Raw genomic sequence first — 22,496 nt, 5'->3', positions numbered from 1 at the left:
AAAGAAAAAGTAACATACCTCGCCAGTCTATCTGGAAGACGTGCCGACACCCATTCAGACGTCGCTGGACTTGTCCTGATGGCCTCGAATAATCACAGTCGTGATGAGATGGCACATCCTGACCCTTTTCCCCATAACTTACATGTGATCCAGGGAGGAGTTTCAAGTCAGCAAGAACCAAGCGGGGCTGTGCTTACAGATCTTGTGTTTTCTGGTATTTCACATGAGGGTTAAAAAAAAAAAAGGCTCTTTGAAAAGTGAATGTCAAGGAATAATGTGAGCCTGTGTGGATTTAGGTGGAAATCGCCCAACCAACTAATGAGGCCCCAACAGGCTCAGCATAGTAATCCTGCTTTTGTAAACAATGGGAAAACAAATATCAAAACAATAAATCTGAAGCTAAAGACCTCATTTAGGTACCCTTAAGATTTTGTATCCATGTCTACAAATGGTAACATGATAAATTAAAAGGAGATTTTGCAAATGATGTTGAAGGCAGAGACAAATGCAGCAGTTTGAAGACGTTTAGAAATCAATATTAAGTTTTATAAACAATACATTCTTATTTCCAAAACAGCAACCAACATTATATTAACACTGACATACAGGGGTGGATAAAAAAAAGAAGAAAAACACAAAAATAAACCTGGTCAAACGCAAACTTTTTTTATGATTTTGTTGGGATTGTCAGAGACATTGATGAATATGGAGCGACTACATGCATTCTTGATTTAGCAGACAGTTCACGTCTTTGAAAGCACTGAACCACTGAGATGCATTTGCAAAAAAACTAACTGTACCAATTATGTTAGCTTATGCTGGCTCTATTTTTCTCTCCTTTTTTTTCAAAGTAATTTTCTTAGTTTTGGCATGATCTTTTAGACTTTTCCCTAAATGTTATTGTACATAATGTTGCTGTATTTGTAAGTGATGCATCAGAAATAATTCCCCGGATACCTGTGGGACTCAATATTTGTGTAGTTGCCTTTTAAATTTTGATTTGTAGTAGTGTCACCAAAAAAGCCTCCCCAAATTGTGTCTTGCTACAGAGCTGCTGCACAGTTAAGCAGTTTTTTTGTTCACTCCCTGTATACACATCACCTGAGAACGAGAAATAACGGAACAAAAGAGATTGTGATTGGCTTTGCTAAGCCCTCTAACTGGGTTTGAAATACTTTAACAGATTGTTTGCCTGAGTGCCTTTTCCTGCAGCCTTTCTGTCTTTGGTCATCGCGCTTCTCCCTGGTTTCCTGGATGACGGCGTCTTCAGGACCGGCTTCTGTTGCTTCCATCCAGACATCAACTCCTTCTGCACGTCTGGCGGAAGCTCATAAAACACCGTTGGTTCCACATTTCCCGGGAACTCGCAGTCAGAAGACAGAAGAAATGACGGTCTCCCTTCTTCCGTGACGTTTTCTCCCAGAAATGCACTTGAGACCTCAGGCCTTCGATTCACGGTAGTCGTCCTGTCAGATGGGTCCGATTTCTCCACAGCCTCTTTACTGTCTTTGATATTTTGTAAGTCACTAATCGGCTGCAGAGACTTGTTTGTTGTCATGCTGGGGACATTGACGACAGCAGGGGAGCACGTTGAAATACCGGGGAGAGAGTTTGTGTAGGCAGGAGATAACAACTCCTTCTGGATTTCCTCAGGTAGAAGCTGGAACACTTCGGGGTCAACATTCGGGGGCAATCGATGCGTCCCCGTGACTTTTGGGTCTGACGTCGCTGTGCTACAGGATTCTTTCTGATGCGGAGGGTCCTTCAGAGCAACAGCAGGCCTCTGTTTTCTAATGAACCCATATAATTCTGTCCCAGAGCTACAAGGGCTTTCTGTGGTTACTGTCTTTTGAGGCAGGGTGAATTGAGTCATCACGTTGTGTCCGCTCAACTGATGATCCGTATTCCCACTCTGAGAGGAAGCGTCCTATTGCAGAAAGAAAGAGGATGACAAATGATTTTAGGAAACTCAGAGTACCAAAATACAATTTCTAAGAAAGGAAACTCCTCTAGGCATCATTTAGGTGTGACAGAATGAGATCCCTCTCAGAATAAAGTAAACATTGTTCACCAGTTTGTAGGACTTTTTGAAAACCAGTATCCATTCGAAGATAATTAATTTGCCCATGGGTTAGAACATGTTTTCATCGGCAAACTTTCTAGTCTTTAGAACACTTAAGGTGCTTTACACTACATGATTGGCACGTTTCACATATTTTTTGACATTTCACCGACCAAACAATTAATTGATTAATTGAAAAAAAAGTATTTAAAGATTAACAAATGATGAAAATAACTTTGAAAAATAATGCCCTACAACAAGTCTATTTTAGTTTACAACATCTCCCGACAGCCTGAAATTACACAAAAACATTAATTCACTAATTAACTATGTTTTTTAAAACGTTTCAAGCCCTGCAGATACCCGGTAACTGTACTAAAAAACAGAGTATGCAAGATTACTTTAACGTGTTACCTGGCTTTGTGGCGAGAAGATTTGGGTTTTTCTGGGAGATGTGCTGTGAGTGAAGAAAGACGTTATGGAGCCCTTTCCGCTGACGGCAGCTCTCCTGGTCTGTAAGTTACTGAAGCAGACGTTGATGAGGGTGAGGTGGAAGGCGGCGCTGCAGTCCACCATCTTGTGGACGAGCTTCATAGCCAACGTGACCAGGTGGACCACAGCATCATCAGCGCTGTCTACAGAAACACAACAGAAAACAATTGCTTTTTATGGCAGTTTTGAACAGGAAATAGAGATGATGAGGAGAGCAGCAGTTAAAGTTTGACATTATTACACAGGCTTTGTGCGCATGGCTATTTAAAGTTAACAAATGACGGCGAGCTTCACCTGCTGTTGTATAAACACTTGATGGAGAGACCTCCACGGTGCTGAGGAATATTGATGGGAACTGAACAAAATGAGTACATTCATGGCCATCAATGCTAAGGACGAATAAATACACTGCAACGAATGTTCACGGTGAGTGTAAACCCTGATCAAGTGTCAACATAAGCCATGCTGAGGTGGGATACAGCGTCCTTCCTGGTCCATGAGCTTACCGGAGGTGATCTTCTGTCCGATGTGGTTGGGGATCGGACACTGTCGGCTCTCCCGACTGAACCACTTGTTGGTCGCTGAGTATCTACGGATGGTCAGCCGGAAGGTTTGGGGCTGCCTGCCATCTTTGTGCATCCTAGATTTCAACAGACGGTCTGACGTTAGATTCAGTGGCTCGAGCTTTAAAAGATTCCCCATGACAGTGATCTCACCTCTCCACCAGACTGCTCAGGAGCTCTTGAATCTTTTCCAAAACGTCTTTAGTTGTTGATATTTTCTTGAAGGAGTCTTCGTCACTGAGAGACTGAAACATGAAGAGGATGCTGATTATGGAAAAACAACAATTAAGAACTCTGACGACTCAAAATCACAATAATATCTGTATTTTTCACAAGATCGCTGGCCCGTACCAGTGACTCGACAGTTACTTAGTTTTTTTCAGACTGTGACAACAACTTTGGGTTAAGAAGAGTTCGGTCCTTTTAGGGATGTCCTCGCCTACCTGAGGGGCTCCGGTGGGTACGACAGCTGAGTCATCAACACCAAGGGCCAGATTCTTTAAGCGCTGGGCACTGGGACCTCCAAACTCCTTCTCTAAGTCGTTCAATGGGAAGAGCTGTAGGTCTTTTACACTGACCAATCCCAGGGCTTGAAGTCGCTTTGCTGTTTGGTGACCAACTCCTAAAGGATTTATTGTCAGGGACATTTTAAAACTAGTTACATTGTGCCAAAAACACATTCAAAATCTTTTTTAATTGAAAAATATTCAAGCAATACTGCACATAAAAATTTGTAAAGACAAAAAAGTTACGCAATATCTAATCATGTATGTATACCCGGCACTTTTCGCAGACTACTCAGGGAGCCCATGATGTCACCGACGTTCTCAGGCAGCAGGCTGGTTTGCTGATTGGGTTTAAAGGTGCCCGCCACCAGTTTGGCCAGTAGCTTGTTTGTGGCGATGCCAGCGCAGCCGGTCAGACCCAGTTTGCTGTGGATAGCGTCTCTTAGCTCTGCTGCAATGTGTGAACCTAAAGCCAACCTTGGATGATCCCTTGATTTGACATCTGCACCTGAGCAGGAAAGGAAAAACAGAAATGTATCTGCGGTCATGAAAACACTCAAGCGAATCTACAAAGTAAACGTTCCATGTCTTGGGAAACTGAAAGTGGAATTCAAATTTTTAGCTTCTGGGTTTGTTTCAGAACTCATTTCCTGGTTTCCAGGAGCCAGATGTACAGCTACACACAAGAGTGACTTACTGAAATGGTTGTAGACGTGTCCTTGAAATGTGAAGTTGTAAGACTCCGGTGTCTCTGCTAGCCTTCTTTCTACCATCTTTGTGATGTCCATGAAGTTTTCATCAAATCCAAGTCTCTCTACCAGTGGACAGTAGGACATCAGCAGCTCTGGACGGAGGACAAGAAAAGGTAAAGAAAGAACTAAGACATATATATGATGTTAGCAAAAATGTAATTAAATAATTGTCAGAAAATCGTGTGAGCTTGATGTAGTAATGTTTGAGCTATATTGTATGTGTAAAAGAGGAAGGCAAGGCAGTAGGAATAGTGGTAGCATGTGAGAATTTTACACTTCACTTGAATATCAAATATCTTGTGTTCGCCTGGCATTGTGGATTTTAAAGATTAATTTAGTGTCTCTTTATTTCTGAGACACCAGAACTTGATATTCTGTTGTGTTGATTTTATAGCTCGATTATTTATTTTAACAGCAAATGGAGCTACAGATGAACGATGAGATTACATCTGTTTATTAAATGTGTCTTGGAGGTGGATTTCACTCTGAATACTAAATCCTGAATCTCTTTCTCACTTCTTCACACTTTGTCTTAGAACACAGCTTTATTTATAGTACAATCCTGCCTACCTGTCAGTTTATAGGACATTTCTCTGTAGTGCGTCAGGTCTTCTCCTTTAACCAGCACCAGCTGAGGACATTTCTCCTTTGCAACAGTCACAGACATCAGCTTGGTGACACCTTGCTCTCTGGCCACATAGTTGCAGGTGACTATGATGTATTTCTGCTGAATGCCTGATGACATGAGAGACATCATTGAACCACAAAAGTATTCTGTCAACTTCTATTTTTTCACTACACTAAGATCCTTCGTGGTGAATCTGCTTACTATACCTAAAGGGACCTCTCTCAGTGCAGGGTTTCTGATCATTTCCACCTGAGCATAGAAGCAGTCCAGGTCGAAATGCAGGATGACTCTGTGAGCAGGTGTTGGTCCTGATGTCTTATTGAGGATTGGATCTGAAACCAGAGATTTTACAGACAACTATTACCATCATGCACGTATAGATAGTATACAGAGCCATTTTTGTTTCTATCTGCATGCCAAAAAAACAGATAAACGCAAGAATAAACTGTTTGGTCAGTTTTAACCTCCCAAGTCTTCATACTTTACCAGAAGCAGCAGCATCGGCGACTGACTCCACGAAACTTGTATTCCACTCGGTTTCATCCTCTTCCATCTCATCCTCACTGTTGTCCATCTGGAAGTGTTTTGATATCAAAGATAATACCGCTGTTATTGTGGTTGCCGGAAGGAAAGTGTACCAAACAGAGAAAGTGCTGTCCTGAACTGCGGGTCCCAGTTCAGTTTTACGCAGCAGCGCCACCTGCCGACGCGGAGGAATAACGGCGACACCATGAACTGCAATATCCTGACATACTGTCATGGATAGTTTTTTTTGTTGTTGTTGTAATTATTCCTGTTTTAAATTAGTTTTATTTCCCGAAAATATTAATATTCAAAGACAAGCAAAAAAACAAACACAGTTTTAATTTTGTATTTCATTTATCGGTCGTCTCGCGACTTGAACAGAGCCTATAAACGAGGCTGACGTCACGAGAACTTCACCTGCCGCACGACAGTCAATTAGCTAAACTAAACGTGTCGTAAAATTGGACGTTTTTCCTGATGTTTCCATCGTCTGGTCTTTTTGCTAGTATAAGTTGTCCTTTTTCCAAACGTGGGCTTTGTGAGCGGCCTTACTGTTTGTACAAACATGCCAAAGGGATGCGGGATGTGTTTGGTGCCTCGTGTCATTCGTCGACGTTTGAGTTTGCAGGTCAGTGAGTTGATGCATAACGTGAGATTGCAACACTTTCAGGTGTCCCTCAGTCTGTTTATTTTCCTGGTAAAAGCTTTTAATTGCATGTAACGTTAGCTACAAAGTCATTTCAGAGTTAAGTGTGTTGAATTGTTCACAAAATGTGACACTTATTTATTTATTTAAATTCTACACTGTTGCATTTAAATGGAAAAGAAATGTAACTAAAACTAAATTGTTTCACACTTTCTCTGGGAATTGTTGTTGTCACTCTGTTGGTCTCAAGCCAGTATTTTTTTAATTTTTTTAAATAAGATCTAATTTTAATAAGTTTATTTGGGGTCTATTTTAACTTCGACACATATGATGGTGGTGCTCTGCACACAACTTCATGTCACCACACCAGCACTCAATTGGTTTAAATACAATTAAATAAATACAATCTCATCCTGTAATGTAATCCCTAACAAGTCCTATTCCATATTCCTTTTGTGCAGGAGAGCAAACTGGTTATCGATCGAATGATGAGACCAAAGATGACTCCCTCCAGGAGCTGGAGCGAATCAACAAGGAGATTGAAACTGTGAGGTACGAGGTGGAACAGGAGCAGAGGCGACTGTCCCGCTGCCAGACAGTGCTGGCAGATGGTGTTAAAACTGCACCTAATTACTCTGTTTCCAAGTCAGAGACTGGTGGTAAAAACGTAGATGGGGGTTATGGGCTGACTTCACGCACAGACTCTACTCAAACGTTCTCCCAAGCAAGGATGTATGTTGTTGACAACTCCAAACCAAGGACTGATTTGGAGTATGACCCTCTATCCAATTTTTCTGCTGGCTTGCGATCTTGCAGTTCATCAGGTAAAAAGCAAAAAGTGAAAACTGCGCATGGTTTGAAAACGGCAAAAAACGCTGTACCTTGTGACCAGAAGAAGCCAGTCGCACATCAGTCTGAGCTTTCCCGGTCGTCATCTCCAGAGCCACTTGATGACTCTAATGAAGACTGTGTCCTGATTATTGACGTTCCTCCCTCGCCTGACAAAAAGAGAGCGAAAGCACTGAAATCTGTTGATTTTCTTGCTGGCAAATCCCTCCGGGAGAGATTGGAGGAGGTCAAAACAGAGCCTGTTTTACTTCTAAATGCTGATACGTACGAGGCATCAACTCTCCCTTCATCAAAATTTGAAAAAAATAAAGACGTTGAAGGGCTGTTTAATCTTTATGAAAGCAAAGAATGTACAAATGTACCAGCTGATGGGAGTGCAGGTAATTTAACTGTCCATTTAGAAGACGTGCAAAGTAAAAGTCAGAAAAATGATCAATTTCTTGCTGAAAAAATAGTGGAGCAAACTCCTGAATCTGCGATTCCTCCTGCCACCACAGACCAGCGGGATAACAACTGCAACAATCTGTTGGTGGAAAAGGATAAACTTAGGTTTCAGGTGGCATTTCCTCAGTGTGACCCTTGTGTTGGGAAAATGAATCCACATCATTTTCCACCGACAAATTCACTTTTTTATGAAGCTCCAGAGGCTAACTCGAGCTTGCAATGCAGACAACACGGCAAGCAGGTCCAGACAGCGGAGCAGCTAGCTCAAGACCGGGATAGTAGTCAGTGGTCTTCAGTGCTGCCACAAAGACGAAACACGTCAAGTAAAATGCAAGGATGGTCTCAGGGTGAAGCTGCTGCACCTGAAAGCGACCCTGTGCCAGGAGAACCGCTTTCAGTCCATTCATCCGCATCAAGTTTGGCAATCGGAGCCGACTTGGCATCCGTGTCAACTGGACAGCTTTGCATGACGGAAGATGATGAAGTTGTAGTCATTGAGTCCAGCTCAGATGAAGATAAGCTCAACTATTCTGAAATCGAGCTGTCCGACGATGATCCGATGGAGGAATGCTACAGGATCTTCATGGAGGCAAATGAGGAGCAGCAGCCTGATATGTCGGTAAGTATGCTGTCGACACTTCAGATCAAAGATGAAGGAATTTCTCTGACCCTTGCAGTGTAACAATAGTTTCCCCTCAACCATTTTTCACATTCACTCATTTTTAGGTTGACGCTATGGATGTGGAGAAGCCGAAGTTAAACGTCAAACCACAAGCACCGCTGGGAAGGAAGAGGGTGGCTCATGATGCCAAACATACAGAGGTGTGTAGAATACATATTTGTTGCAGTTTTTTTCATTCTTAAACAAGTACAATGGACACTTTAATTTTATTAATTTTCATGATGCATTCATGTAAACTTCCTAAGACCATTAAAATGTTAAGGTAAGAAAATCAAATTAATCTGTTATATTTACACATGCTCTTGATAAAATGGTACAATATATTAATCAAAGCATTTAGGATGCATATTTCTGAATGGCCTTTTTTGACTGGAGCACTGTCCACATGATGCATCTGCTGTTTAGCAACCATCGGTTAAGAGCAGACCTCAGCCCCAGGTGCTGGTTCCCCTGCGTGCGCCGGCAGTGTCAGGATTTGCCTCCCAGCCCTCCATCACCTCTAAGATCCAGCAGGTACAGCAGAGAGCCTCCATGCTGACTACTTCAGTTAAAGGTGGTCAGGCCTTTGTTGTTTCCTCCACCGGCCAGAGGAAGCCGGAGATCCAGAGTGCATCTTTTCCTTCAGCTCAGACTCCTGTAAACTTGCAGCCTGCTCCTGTACAAAATGGTAAGCATTTCTTGGCTTTAAAGGATGAAGGTAATTTTTTTTAGAAAGATTACCATTCATTTGTCAACATCAAATATTGTTTAAGGTTACTTTGTGATATATGCAAAGTTAGCCAATCGGAAAATTATGATAAACTATTGTGGCTCTGTTCTGCAAATATTGAGGATTTGAGGTGGCTTGAATCTTGAATTGAAAGGTGCTTATGGAATAGTTATGGCTCCAAAGCACACATAACACAGTTGGCTTGATTGTTTGACTATGTCAATCCACAATTTATGCGTCGTATTAAGTGAATTTAAACATTTGAGTGTCCGGCCTCAATTCATAATCTGCGTTACTAATTTCCAGTTTCCATAATGAACAAACACAGTTTTCCTACAGGTGCACATGTTCTCTGGTGGAGTTGTGATAGCTTTCCTCTGGCGTACGCCTCTTTCTGGACCAGTTTTATGTGTATGGTTATAAATGAGACCCCTACTCTGTCTTCATATGTGTAGATCAAGTAGCGTTTTCTTGTATGCGAGACGTTTCTTCATAATGTGTATGATGGTTGCTTTGCACAGATGCGTAACTCATGTGTTCGCGTGTCATTCTGCAGCTCACATGAACTACATATCTTTGGGAACTGCCGTTATTGGAGCAGACAACAACTTGCACTTGATCCTGCCGGAGGGCATCTTCCCTCTGCCTGTCACTTCCAGTTCCAGCCAAGTGACTTCAGTGCTTACCCCAATCGGTCAAGTGCATACAGGCTCTGTTGCAATGAGACAAATGTACCATCCACCTGCAGTTATGCCTCTGCAAAGATACCGCACAACAGCACCTGTGCTCATTCCTGCGCCGTCACGTAAACCTTCGATGGCCTCGGCCTGTGCATCGTCGCATTCAAGTCCAGTTGCTTTCGCCGCTCCTCAAGCTGCTGTCCATACCAAGGTGAGAAGTGCAAAGCAGTGTTTGTTAGGGCCGTTTTCAAAGACTTGAGGCATGTTTCCTTTGTTGATTATTAATATTGAATGCTTATTCTTTCAGCCAGTGCCTACTAAACGTAAACTGAAGCAGTGCGAGGCCGCCAAAGAGAAAGTGCCCCATGAAATCCGACAGCGTTATGTCAACATGTTTACGGAGGAGTTCCTCAAGACGACACCAAATGTTAATGATGCTTTTGAAAAGGTGACCTTTTGCCACTTATGTAATCCTCACTGTCTGACTACAATCTAGTCATTTCTAACGCTGTTCCTGTTGATAGGCACTTGCTGAAGAGAAGGTCGTGTACAATCGCAGTGTGAACAAACTCAAATATCTCAGTGTTGCAGTGAATGCAGTGAAGAGGCTGAAGAACCAAAGTGCCGTTACTGCGAAAGGTCAACATTTCTGGAAAACCAATATTTCTTCATGAAATGTGATGCAACTTATTTTCATTTGTTTATATTAAATCCACTTAAGTTTTTTCTGTTGCAGATGAAAATGAAGACAAAAGCCAAAGATCCAAAGGCAATATTTCACTTAATCTTAAGTTGAAAGGAAACGGTGAGAATTAGTTTCTTTTAAATTAAATGCATTTGTCATTTCATTTAAATACTATGGCAGCTTCTCACCGACTGTATTTTTCCACCAGATGACATGGCACTGTATGAGAGTTTGAGGGACCATATTTTGACTGAGGAGAGGCTGGTTGAGAGCAACTATCCTGTCCAGCACCCAGAGAAACCTGGTTCTTGTGTTCTTTTCATTGACTGTAAGAAAGGCAGTGCAGACCGTAAGTGAGAACACTCTGCTCCCTGAAAGGACATTTTGATGCCATTTACACATTTGTTCACTAGAGGGCTCACCCGTGCTGTACATGCAATGAGGGGGTTGCTTTTCTCAGCACATTTTAAAAGAGGTTTTTTTTCTGTTTTTGTTGCTTAAAGCCCTCAAGAGAATCTGCTGTCGATGTGGATCTACATACTCCGTGAACCAAATGGGCAAACACGTCCGTAAGGAGGAGTGTAATTACCACTATGGGAAAGGAGTCACAGAAAAAGGTGAGCGTATCATAGTTGTATGCCTTCCAAAACATCCCAAATGTTTTAAAGTGTTATATTGCATAAAACCATCAGATCATTGTGTACATTTTTAAACTGCCAACAGTGCCAGGTGGAGTGGAGACGCGCTACAGTTGCTGTGAGGCCGTCATGGGTGCTCCTGGGTGTCAGGTGTTTCAGGTACGAAAAACACAGAGCGAGAGATTATTCTGTGACTTAATTCTTGCCTAAAACCTCCTCAAATGAAACGGTGGGTAAATGTCTGATTTCGTTTCTTTTTTTTTCCCCAACAGGTGCATGTCCATGACTTCATCAGCCTGGATGGGTTTGTGTCGACCGGCCCCAGACATCCCTCAGATACCAGCTGTCCTGGGGTTTACTCCCTGGATTGTGAAACGGTGATCAGCTTTTTGTTTTTACATTGAATCACAAAACCACAACTCATTTGTGGCTGTTTCATTATGATAGTGATATATGACCAAAGAAATTTGGTGTAACTATGTTTTTGGAAGACTAAGACTTTTATTTGACAGAATGAAAAGATATGCAATACCAGATCCCCTTTATTTGTTCCAAAAGGATTACTGTAGAGGCTCCAACCTTACCCAATTTAAGACTTAGAGCCACTAGGTGGGCGACTGGGAGAACATGTTTGGACGCGTGTTCTTGCCATAAACAATTCCAATGTCCAGGGCTCTGTCTCTTTGATCCGTTTATTCTCTGCTCCATAAATCCATAGCATAAATCAACAATGTCCAATACACTTGAATTAAGTTAGTCTTACATGTTGCAGCACAACACGGGATACAACAAGACCGAATACAGCACTACCACCTGGCTCAACTCCGGTCAAAGACGATTTTGCTTCCCATCCACACACCTGTTTCCATGAGCAGGCACTTACCTATATGCCCTTTTGGAAGTTAGTGTGCCACCCTGTGGTCATATAAAGGAACTACATGCCCCCATTCATCCAGTGATTGACTCAAACAATAAACCGCATTTTGGCTCCAACAATTACCATATAGCTTACACTACAATCCACTTTATATGACCTGGGTAATTAAGATCATGAAGTCCTTACTGTGTAATTATTTAATGTACACATGTGCCTAATGAACACAAATGAGTGAGGTCTCCAGGTGGACTTTATTAAACAAATGTTTTGATATTTTGCTGGCCGTGAGTGTACACTATAAGCAACATTTATTGCAGTAATATTTGTCCTCTTAGTGTTATACCATTCATGGTCTGGAGCTGTCGAGAGTGACGGTGGTTAACTCAAGTGTGCAGGTCGTCTACGACACCTTCGTCAGACCCGATAATGAGGTCATTGACTATAACACCAGGTAATGTTTCTTAAGGACCAAATGTCTTCTGTACACCTACTTTATACTCTATATGACCCCTCTGTCATAATATTAGCTTCTTTATCAGTAGCATGTGAGACACTTTGCTTGTGAAGGTTTTCAGGCATCAGTGAGGAAGATGTGAAGGGTAACCGCACCTCCCTCAGAGAGGTGCAGGACACCTTGTTGAGCTTCGTCAGCGCCGACACCATTCTGATTGGACACGGCCTGGAAACTGACCTCTGTGCCCTGAAGGTGACTACTATTACTACACTATTCTGTTTTCCTCCCAATATTATGTGATTCTTGTTTGCATAGATTATTTCCCAACATGCATTAGTTGGACTTTTCGAATGAAGCTGTAACCAAACAAAGACAGTCACGTTCAAAGGGCCAGTTGGTAAACTCTAAACAATTTCAATGCTACTTTATACTTTAGATACTTTATTGATGTTTTTATTGATATTTCAGGAGTACCCTCTGAGAAGTATGAAAATAATGCTCTTGTCATGTATACTACAGTATTTCAGTGCCATGTTTAGTATTAGGATTGTTTTTTCACAAGCATATTTCAAAACCTTGTTTTGTTAGTCATGTAGTAATATCGCCATTTTCTAGATGACTGATTAGTGAGGCAGTTTGCTTTTTATGATATGCATTATTGATAACCTGAGTGTACTGGGGTCCTAGTTCATTTCTTGCGATAGTCTGGCGCCATGGTGTGCTTCGCCCAATGTCAACTTGTATCTCCACGCCCACTCATGAACCTGAACAGGGTGAGCGGTTAAAGATAATGGATGACTGTACAGGATGTTGACAAACGATTATAAATACTTCACAAGAAAGTACATACTCGGATTTTAACTTGACAAACAATGCAACACATGGTTGGAAAGTAACTGCTTTTCTCAGCAAAAAAATCTAAGGTATAAAAGTAGAAAGGCTGTAATATGTCAAGGTAAGCGTCTTAATCATGACATCATAAGGACACAAAACTGCTTCGACTGAGAGGAAGTGTGGCCAGAATCTAACGGGTATGGACATAGGACTGGGTGGTATGGCCTAAACTTCATATCGTGGTATAATTTTGAGAATGGACGCTAATATATATATATATATATATATATATATATATATATATATATATATATATATATATATTATGGATGTTCGTTTTTCCACAGATTGTAATACAAGTGCTTCTGAAGGTAAAGTGCTGTTGTGGCAACTGCATGGTGGCGTTACTGTGCTCCTAACCATATTACTAAACCATGTAATTTAGTAGGTTGAGAGGTAATATGTAGTGTGCAAAACTGCACAATTTGATTTAAAGAAAGAAAAAAATACAAAACCTTTCTCCCTGCTCGACAACTCACATGCCTTTTTGCCCCTTTTTTGTCAAAAAAAAAACTTGTTCAATGCTTTCAGCCATTTCTGAATTCAGTTCAGTTTTTGTAAAGCCCAAAATGACAAATTTGCCTTGGAGGGCTTTACAATCTGTACACATGCAACATCGCGGTCACAGGACCTCACTTTGGATCAGGAAAAACTCTCCAAAAAACACTTTTCAGCAAAAAAAGAAGAAACCTTCAGGAGCGCTACAGAGGATCCCTCTCCCCGGATAGTGTTAGACAGTGATCTTAGTTTCTGAACAAAGAAGCTTGAGCTCCATCTCTTTGGCTAATTCTTTCCAGATGCTTTGCTGGATTGATGACAATACTGCAATGATCTGTACTATGTTAAAGTTTGGGGGGAGGAGAAAAGAGGCATGTGGACTATGCAGTCAACATTCATGCCGTAGAGAAAATTCATACTGGTGTATTTTCTATCTTCCACCCTCGGACACTATGTATGGGTTAAAAAAAAATGCCAGTTGGAATTTAACATATGACCTACTTTGGTCAAAGGTCCAAGTCCTCATCAGATATTACTGTACCATTACACAACTGGTTTGACCTCGAGTTGATTGATTGATTACTGACTAACTCCCTTTTTAAAAAGAGGCTACCCCCAGTAATAAAAGTGTCAGATCTTCCTCTTCTCTGTAGTTGCTCCATGGGACGGTGATAGACACCTCGGTGGTTTTCCCTCACCGCCTGGGCCTCCCTCACAAGCTGACCCTCAACAACCTCAATGCTGAATACCTCAGGAGGATCATCCAAGAGAGTGGTGGGTCATCATGGACAACAGCAGCCACTGTACAAGTGTCTGTTTTTATTTGGATGTCCATTGAAATCATACTCAACCATACAAATGACACCAATCCCTAATTTGAATAAAGAAATGTAACATAATTGTCTACAATATCTGAGTGTAAATGCTACCAAAACTTGAACAATGTAATGTATGGCTGATGCATGTTTTCCCAATGTGTACATCTGACTAAATACATGGTGTTAATGTTTCTCCCAGTTTGTGGCCATGACACTGAGGACGATGCTGCTGCCTGCATGGAGCTTATGTTATGGAAAGTCAAAGAAGATGGAAAAATGAAGAAATGATGTATATAATACATGATAATCACCAAACTGGGCATAGATGACCAAAAAAGCAGACTCTGTTATGCGTAGTTGACTGTCACATCTATTTGTGTTCTGATGACATGGGAGGGCTGTTTATTTTTTTCCTTTGATTACATTACATAATTTAGTTTTACCAGTAATACCTGTGTACTAAGTTTTGATTTTGCAGCCAGTGTCTATAAATATTTGTGGAAGTCTGAAGGGCTAGGGTTGTTGTCAGTATTATCTAAGTAAAGGCACGTAATGAAACTCTTTTGTGTGTGTTTTTATTGACAAAGTTCCGCCTGCCAATGAACATTGTGTCGTTGAATGTCATTAAATGGTCAATTGGCATCAGGTGCAGTTATGCAAATGAGATCACACCTGTCTGCAATTCAATCAATTACTAATGATGGACAAATAGACAAAAGAGCAAAGGACTTCATGCGTATTGAAATGCGAATACATGGTATTTGTGTGTGTCGACGACGTGATTTTAATTGATTTTTCTATAAAAAGTTCATATGTAATACAATGTGCAGCACATGGTACATTATCTCACAAGAATATTGTATGCCGTAAAAAATTAATTAGTTGTATAAAAGTTGTGACAATTACTGGTCTTGAGCCATAAAATACAATCTAGAGCGTAAAATTACACAGTTTAAACCAATAAGACAAACTGTGGATTATGTTATTTTTTTTATCTCCGTTCAGTCAGTTACTCAGCCTTTCTCTTTCTCTGCGTCTTTCTCTTTCCACCACAGCACCTCCGGAAGCAGAAACTGCAGGTCTTGATGAAGAAGAGTACGAGGATCAGAACAATGGTGAGGAGGAAGGCCAGGACATCCAGGCCGTGATACTGGTACCAGGTGAGCTCGTGGGCTTGAACCCTCAGGTGCTGGGCGCCTTTGTTTCTCATGGTGAACTCGATCCAGAATACCGCCTCATCATGCGGACTCATGGGTCTGTCGTGGTGGATTCTGGACAGCCACAAGGCGTTGTCCTTGTACCTATGAGCACGGACGTATAGAAGGGGGGGAAATGTAAATGAATGCGCCATATGTATTTTATTTGGCCTACCAATTATGTTGATAAATATAAAAAATAGTAAACTATTTAGAATAAAGTATTTAAAAACAAAAATACTCAACAGGAAAGCCAATATATGAGGGGAAAAGGGTAAGCCATTGGATTTGTAATTTCTCTGTGACCTTGAAACTCTGTCGTGTTAATTGAACTGACAGACCACATTAGGCCAGAGCTCTTTTCTGGCATGCCATCAATCTTTCTCCTGTATTATTAATGCGCTCCAAATTGCAAGACATTCCTCGAGCCATCCATTTTCTGCTTATCCGGGGTAAGGTTAGGGTTGCAGCAGCGAGTCCAAACAGAAGTCCCAATCACCAGCAAGGTTTTCCAGCTCCTCCTGGAAATTCCAGGCCATTCCTGAGCCAGATGCATAATCTCTCCAGAGTAGTTTGCAGTGTTGGCGGTGTTGGCATCGTTAGCTACCAGTTTACCGTCAACATATTAAGAAACCGCTGTTTGATTGTCAGGATAAAATTAGGATTCACAAATGTTTTTGCCAGGATAATTGTGATATAATATGTTCATACTGTCTCGTGGCAACTTGAACCCCTTCACTTGAGACCTCCTTGAGATCCTGTACAAGAAGATCACAAACAAAATCTCTCACTCCTGTTGTATCCCTGCTTTCCTTTTTTGCGCTGTCTAACTGTTTGCCAGAACTTCCTTGTTTTCCCCTTGCTTTGTTTTCGGCTGAACTACCTTGAGGCCAACCAAAAGTCCCATCTCCTCCTTGAACTCCTCCCTTACCTGGGGTTTAGCTTTGGTCCAAAATTGCAACCCTGCTGCACTATCTGCTCTTTCAGACCCAGTTCCATGCATTGAGGTGAGCCCAACTATATCAAGCTGGTATCGCTCCACCTCCTGTACCCGCTATGGCGCCTCACCTGCCAGAGAGGTGATGGTGTGTCTGCAATGCTCGGGGTCAGCAAGCCTAGGTCCCTGCAGATGTTGGGCACAGAAGGCGGTGCCCTCATGCTGTTCTTTTGGACTGGGCCTTACCGACAAAGCTCAGCCACTAAGGTCCTTCTAGGGTCTGGTTTCACGAGGGAGTACCAGTTTACCTAATCTGGACAAGATGCTGCTGGCTGTTTCATGGGGTCTGACCCCTCTACTGGGACAAATTTGTCTTGGAAGACCTTACCACTAGTTTTCGCTCCCTACAACACAGCCCCCAGGTTTAGTCTGTGAAATGGTTAATGTTAAAACTGAAAATACGTTGACGTCAGTATTTTTAAATCTATCCATGTTTCAAAAAAAATATGTAGTCCTTGGTACTTCTAAATAAACACAAAGCCATAATTGTGTCTGTCTGCTAGCTTTTAAAGGAAAATAAGTGAAGGAAAAATAAGTAACTTACGATTTCTCATTGATGACGGCATTGACTGCATCTCTGAGGTCCTCAGTCTTCATGAAGTTTAAGTTTACAATCAATGCGGCTCCCTTTGCCTTAACATGGACCATGTTGTCTGGCTGGTCAGCGAACATGGGGATGCCCACCATGGGAACACCGTGGTAGATGGCCTCATAGATCCCATTTGTGCCACCATGGGTGACGAAAGCTCTGGTCTTAGGGTGACCTGATTTGGCACGAACAATTATGAAACGTACATTACTTTCCTCAGTCAAGAGCGGATATTGAAAATGCATATTTTCTATTCACAACATGATTGCAGAAAACAACATTGTGTTAACACAAGCCCCTATCATAACGATCTGTGCTGAACTGTCATGAATTTCGAACTCATGGCGGCACTAGAGGAAAGTTCATATGGAGGACCAGTCTTAAAGATACATCGTCTGAAAACCTGGATATGAAAAACCAGCTTGTAATAATGTGTGTTAGTGTAGGAGTTGGAAAATCCCTTGTCTCTGAATTGACATGCTCCTTCTTGTCAAAGAACACTCTGAATGTGTTTTCTCTCATAAGAGTGGTAAGCATGTTGTAGTGTCAGACTAAAGAATAAGGAAGAAAACTACATTTTTGTGGATAGCCTATTCAAAAAACAAAGAGAACTGCCAAATTTTAAAAGCTGTACTTACCCAGAAGGTCATTCTGGGGGATCCAATTGTATATTCGAGTATTGGCACCCAGAGTTGCTGGAGTTTTGCCGCTGTATCTCCACAGCACCTATAAACAGGAAAACGCAGTTAAACACAATACTAATTCTATGTCATAATATGCCACATCAGTACATTTCATAATGCATGCAAGTTATTTGCCACTGCTGTTTCAAGCAGTGGCTTTATAAAAGTAGTTGCATTTAGTTGTAAAATAAAACCTGTTTTCCAGCGTGTTTGCAAGGAGAGCCTTTAAAATGGTATATTGCAAGCTAAATTGCAATACTGTGCCACTAAAACTGCTCTTAGAGGTCATTCAAGTGAATTCCAGTTGTATCATTGAGATTGTCCTCTGACCTTTTGTGGGATCTGAGCGAGGGCTGAGGCTATCATGTTTGCCTTCTCTGTTGTGATGTTGTTGATGAATGATCCCAAAGTGAAGACCACAATGCCAGCGTCTCCAGAACTCTGCACAAACTCCTCCATATCCTGCAAGAATAACATTGTCCCAATGCAGACAAACCAGCATCTACTTGTCTCCCTTTTATATTTATTACATTTATATATTGGCTCATTCTCTTCATTGTTTAAGTTAGGAATGCTGTTGAGGTGGTGTGATGACATATGCCTGTGATGGGAGAGACAGCCCTACCTCTGGTAGCGGTTTAGCAGGTCTGCAGTGGATCCCACCAACAAATTTGAAGTTAGGAAGGAAAGGACGAGGGAAATCAAAATCCCAGTAGGTTCGTATTAACCAGATATCTGCTCTACCCATCAACTCACAGGCACTGGTGGGTGTTCCTGTCATGAAACAAACGTACTAGATGACAGCGGCCCATTGAATATGATATGGACAATTTTTCATTAATTACGAAAAATATCATTGACTGGATATAAAACCCATGCAATAAATCTACAACTATCATGTCAGCATTTTACTTCAAGTGGTCCATATAAAAAAAAACTTGTTCCAGAATGGGTTGTGTATTTGAGTAATTTACCTTTGACTTCAGAGTAATATTTATCCAGTTCTTTCCAAAGAACATCGTAAATCGCGACGTCCTGCAATGCATAGAAGAGGAAGTTCCACACTCTCTCAGAGAAGTCCATCTTGTCAGTCAGTTTGCTCATAGCCCCGGGGACAAAGGACGGAGGAGCAGGGAGCTGACCACACTTTCTCTCCCAGTTATGGGCTAAGGAAAACCGCAGGGAGAAGACCAGGGGGATGCCCAAAATATCTGCTAATAGGTCGCTGCCGGGATAGATGGGGTCAGCCAGGAGAAGGCCATAGTTTCCCTCTTTCAGCTTCTTCATGACGGATTCTGATTTCATTATGCCGTCCAAATACTTCAAAGAATACTGCAGGTCGACCCTCATGAGATCCATGTATTTGATGTACATCTGCATGTAGCTCATATGATCGATCTCATACATGGAGAAGTCAAGGTACTCTTTCATGAACTCCTCCATCCTCTCTATTGAGAACGAGACGTTGAAGGGTTGGTAGCCGAAGCGAGAAGGCTCACTGGTGTTCATGAACATCGACGTGCTCGGGACCAGAACCGTCACCTGGTGCCCCCTGTCGATCAGCGTCTCCAGCACAGGCTTCATGTTGATCCAGTGGCTGCCTTCAGTGTACCACACCAAAATGTTTCCTCCATTTGCGCTCGGCGGCGCACAAATTAGCAGCAGGGCACAAACGGAGAGGTGCTGCCACGGCTTCATCGTGCTCGTTTGTCTGGGTGAAAGCTTGCTGTGCTCCCAACCTCTCCTTTACAAGCTGCTCCTCGAAAATATAATCATTGACTAAACAAAGCTGAACTCTGACTCATATCTCTTCTTTGTGCTGCACGAAATGTTGGATAACAGACCTACTCCAAGCTACTGGTTAGGGGTGATAAGTAGGACTAGGCAAAATAGCATGTTAACGCAGCGTTAACTTCTCAATCGATCAACGGGGTTAATTATTTGATTATGTGTTAACTGCATGTTTGTTTGTTTGTTTGTTTGTTTGCATTGGGAGGGTCTTATTACCGCTGCAAAAAGGTGCTGCACTTTAAATTTCTCCCAGACGGCGTATTTCAGACCTGTGCGTCTTACGGCTTTCCCAGTCCGGCCCGTGTGAGGTCATTAAAAATGAAAAATAAATAAGATGCACGTCATAAATGCATTACAATGCCACTGCTTTGACTTTAATGACGATGTATGTACATGCGTGCACGCTTCCGTAGCCTCACCGACCCGGCACTGTTGACAACTTGCCGACTTGATCCTGACGTGAAAGCACGTATTGTTTTGTAGTTTCTGTTCTCAAAGTGCAGCGGTTCTGCCATGGGTCGCTTTCCCTTACAAAGCGCTCACAGGCGGGCAGTCTACCGGCGGGCTCTGAGCCCAGATTGAACAATAATCGCGCATGCGCAGAGCTCCAGACCTCGCAGCGTGATCCACCATGGCAGAGCACTTTTAAGTCAGCATCACTTGTGGATCTTTACTCTTCTCTCAAAGAGCAGAACTTTCCACACATTTGGAAATGTTCAGTGCACTTGTTCAAGCCAACACAGACTGGACTTTTCTCACTGAGGAAGAAAAACTGAACTGGAAAAAATGAAAAGCGTTGCTTTTGTATAAAGTGAATCAATGGCTGGTCTTTAACGTACATCTTAAAGGTTAGCAACAGACTGAACATGGACCAAAGAAGGAGTGAGGGACCCTTACTGCTGAACTGTTTACTTTATACAAATGTTTCTTGTATCAGAAAAAAAGAAATCTGTTATACAGTGGTCCCTCGTTTATCGCGGGGATGAGGTCCAAAAACAACCCGCGATAAACGAAATCCGCGAAGTAGTCAGGTTTTTAAAAAAAAACATTTTTTAACCATTATTATACATGTTTTAAGGCCGTAAAACCCCTAACCACACTTTGATACACTTTTCTCAGACAGGCATTAACATGTTCTCACATTTCTGTCTTTTTTTTAAACACACTCAAAGTTTCGCGGATTTAAAAAAAAAAAAGCCCGAACATGTTTAACAAATTTCATTTTAATGATCAGTCTACGAGGTCCTCTGACCCGCAGAACACTGTACGCTGTAAAAAAAAAAAAATTTTAAAAGCAACAACAAAAAAATCCGCGAAAGGTGAACCTCGTTATAGCCTCACTCCCTCCCCTCCTTGTAAGGACATATACGACACCCGCCTCACCTGCAAAGTGACCACGACTGTGAGCGACTCCTGCCACCCCTCACGCAGTCTCTTCAGCCTCCTGCCCTCTGGGAGGAGATACCGGAGCCTCCGTGCTCGCGCCACCAGGCTGTCAAACAGCTTCATCCACCAGGCTGACAGGAAGCTGAACTCTCCCCCACCGTCCCACCCCACATCTAGACTCATGTCCATGTCTGCTGCTATAACACAGACTTATAGTCTCTTATAGTTTCCTTATTTCTGTTGTTTATATGTTGTTCTATCTTTGAACTTGGTACTGTTTTTGCACTTTATTACATTCACTTTATGTTGAACAGAAGAGAAACATAATAAAATCTTTGCACGAATGAAATAATTGACAAATAAAACTGACTTTGGACTTTCATTAATTTAATTCCGAATTGAAAATAAGAAATGCGAAAATATACGTTTTAACTCTGTTACACCGTTCTCATATTGTATCACTAGAGGGCACACTTCACCTGTGCAGTACTTTAAATGAGGGTTTATTTTTTCATTATTTTACTCTGATATGATCTGTCAGCCAAATTGTCAAACGCGTCCATCAGGAGTGTCTTTACCTCTGGGAAAGGAGTCACAGAAAAAGTTGAATCAACCATAGTTTTTTGCCTAAAAACGTTGCAAATGCTTCAAAGTGTTGATGTATGCTATATAATAACAGATCTTTGTGCACATTTTTAGAGAGCCAGTTACAGTTGCTGTGAGGCAGTGCATGGGCGCTCCTGGATGTCTGTTTCAGGTACAGAAACACAGCTGTCCTGGGGTCCACCCCTTGGATTGTGAAATCTTCATGTTGAGTGCTGAACTTTTCAATGAAGCACAAAAAGTCAAACTTTGGTTAACTGACAGATGAGAAATCCTTCAACACCAGTTATGTGTTTATTTGGAGCAAACCATACAATTGGTCACATATATTTAAAAGCAAATGCATGGTAATTGTGTGCATAGATGTTAACCATGTTAACCACTTCAGTTTTTCAGGCGACGCCGACTGAACCTGACTTTATGGTGACATAAGTGAAAAGTTGATCTCAGCAGAATGAAGATCTCTGCCAAGATTGTCTTGAACGACTGCTGCTGTAATGTTTTTGTTGAATTAATATAATCCAAAATTAGCTTGGCTGCAAGTGTATCAGACGTGTTTTTCACTTGCACAGATACAGTACATTCTCATATGTATCCATGCTGAGGTCCGTATTGGCTTTGTGCAAGTGTGCGTCTTAGCTCATCTTACTGGCATGACTAAAACATAACGCATTTATGTAGTCTTTAATTCTACTAAGGAAACTGTTTAAGCTGTTCATATATCACTTGTTTTGCGTTTCATTTTTGTAATACAAGAAAGTAACTGTTTAGATTCCCAATATGTGTTCTGTTGTCCAAATAATGCCCGTTTCAAAATTAGCTACACTGTTGTCAGAGATGTGACGCTAA

The 22,496-nt window shown here is 41.7% G+C and overlaps 3 protein-coding genes across 5 annotated transcripts; 1 reads left to right on the top strand and 2 right to left on the bottom strand.

Moving 5' to 3' along the window:
• Positions 1-586: 586 nt before the first annotated feature.
• poli (polymerase (DNA directed) iota) lies at positions 587-5,620 on the bottom strand. 2 transcript variants are annotated; one of them, XM_068605292.1, is made up of 10 exons: positions 5,490-5,620; positions 5,210-5,335; positions 4,946-5,110; positions 4,321-4,467; positions 3,895-4,131; positions 3,561-3,739; positions 3,271-3,362; positions 3,061-3,194; positions 2,477-2,697; positions 587-1,927 (listed from the first exon to the last, which is right to left on the bottom strand). In XM_068605292.1, the coding sequence occupies exons 1-10, from the start codon at positions 5,575-5,577 to the stop codon at positions 1,157-1,159; spliced, it is 2,160 nt and encodes a 719-aa protein (XP_068461393.1). In that variant the 5' UTR covers positions 5,578-5,620; the 3' UTR covers positions 587-1,156. The 2 variants fall into 2 exon arrangements, with proteins under 2 accessions (XP_068461393.1, XP_068461394.1); XM_068605293.1 differs by lacking the exon at positions 5,490-5,620 and having other exon boundaries at positions 5,253-5,299.
• Positions 5,621-5,959: 339 nt separating this feature from the next.
• zgc:152968 (uncharacterized protein LOC564848 homolog) lies at positions 5,960-14,946 on the top strand. 2 transcript variants are annotated; one of them, XM_068566393.1, is made up of 16 exons: positions 5,960-6,156; positions 6,636-8,086; positions 8,194-8,289; positions 8,555-8,816; positions 9,415-9,749; positions 9,846-9,986; positions 10,063-10,177; positions 10,275-10,343; positions 10,432-10,572; positions 10,727-10,840; positions 10,947-11,020; positions 11,134-11,238; positions 12,074-12,189; positions 12,306-12,444; positions 14,238-14,358; positions 14,602-14,946. In XM_068566393.1, the coding sequence occupies exons 1-16, from the start codon at positions 6,006-6,008 to the stop codon at positions 14,688-14,690; spliced, it is 3,519 nt and encodes a 1,172-aa protein (XP_068422494.1). In that variant the 5' UTR covers positions 5,960-6,005; the 3' UTR covers positions 14,691-14,946. The 2 variants fall into 2 exon arrangements, with proteins under 2 accessions (XP_068422494.1, XP_068422495.1); XM_068566394.1 differs by having other exon boundaries at positions 14,219-14,358.
• Positions 14,947-15,407: 461 nt separating this feature from the next.
• LOC137779273 (UDP-glucuronosyltransferase 2A1-like) lies at positions 15,408-19,565 on the bottom strand. The gene is made up of 6 exons (XM_068566895.1): positions 18,842-19,565; positions 18,493-18,641; positions 18,198-18,329; positions 17,823-17,910; positions 17,140-17,359; positions 15,408-15,703 (listed from the first exon to the last, which is right to left on the bottom strand). Exons 1-6 carry the CDS (start codon positions 19,563-19,565, stop codon positions 15,412-15,414), a joined length of 1,605 nt encoding a protein of 534 aa, XP_068422996.1. The 3' UTR covers positions 15,408-15,411.
• Positions 19,566-22,496: the final 2,931 nt, after the last annotated feature.

Source organism: Clinocottus analis, unplaced genomic scaffold (genome assembly GCF_023055335.1).
Source record: "Clinocottus analis isolate CAN_PGR_092001 unplaced genomic scaffold, fCliAna1.0.p SCAF_7, whole genome shotgun sequence".
In the NCBI taxonomy this organism is placed as follows: Eukaryota; Metazoa; Chordata; class Actinopteri; order Perciformes; family Cottidae; genus Clinocottus; species Clinocottus analis.
Note: the sequence above shows the minus strand (reverse complement) of the source record. Positions and strands in the feature narration are given on the sequence as shown.

Bases quoted from the DNA above. Each gene is read 5' to 3' on its own strand.
- poli (XM_068605292.1), bottom strand. From the start codon at position 5,577: ATGGACAACAGTGAGGATGAGATGGAAGAGGATGAAACCGAGTGGAAT. The intron at 5,336-5,489 runs GTAAAGTATGAA...CTCTGGTTTCAG, and splicing joins CGCCGATGCTGCTGCTTCTG to ATCCAATCCTCAATAAGACA. The intron at 2,698-3,060 runs GTAAGCTCATGG...GTGTTTCTGTAG, and splicing joins CGGACAGAAGATCACCTCCG to ACAGCGCTGATGATGCTGTG.
- zgc:152968 (XM_068566393.1), top strand. From the start codon at position 6,006: ATGTTTCCATCGTCTGGTCTTTTTGCTAGTATAAGTTGTCCTTTTTCC. The intron at 9,750-9,845 runs GTGAGAAGTGCA...TTATTCTTTCAG, and splicing joins AAGCTGCTGTCCATACCAAG to CCAGTGCCTACTAAACGTAA. The intron at 10,841-10,946 runs GTGAGCGTATCA...AACTGCCAACAG, and splicing joins GAAAGGAGTCACAGAAAAAG to TGCCAGGTGGAGTGGAGACG.
- LOC137779273 (XM_068566895.1), bottom strand. From the start codon at position 19,565: ATGAAGCCGTGGCAGCACCTCTCCGTTTGTGCCCTGCTGCTAATTTGT. The intron at 18,330-18,492 runs GTAGGGCTGTCT...TTATTCTTGCAG, and splicing joins CTGCTAAACCGCTACCAGAG to GATATGGAGGAGTTTGTGCA. The intron at 17,911-18,197 runs GTCAGAGGACAA...TCCTGTTTATAG, and splicing joins TCGCTCAGATCCCACAAAAG to GTGCTGTGGAGATACAGCGG.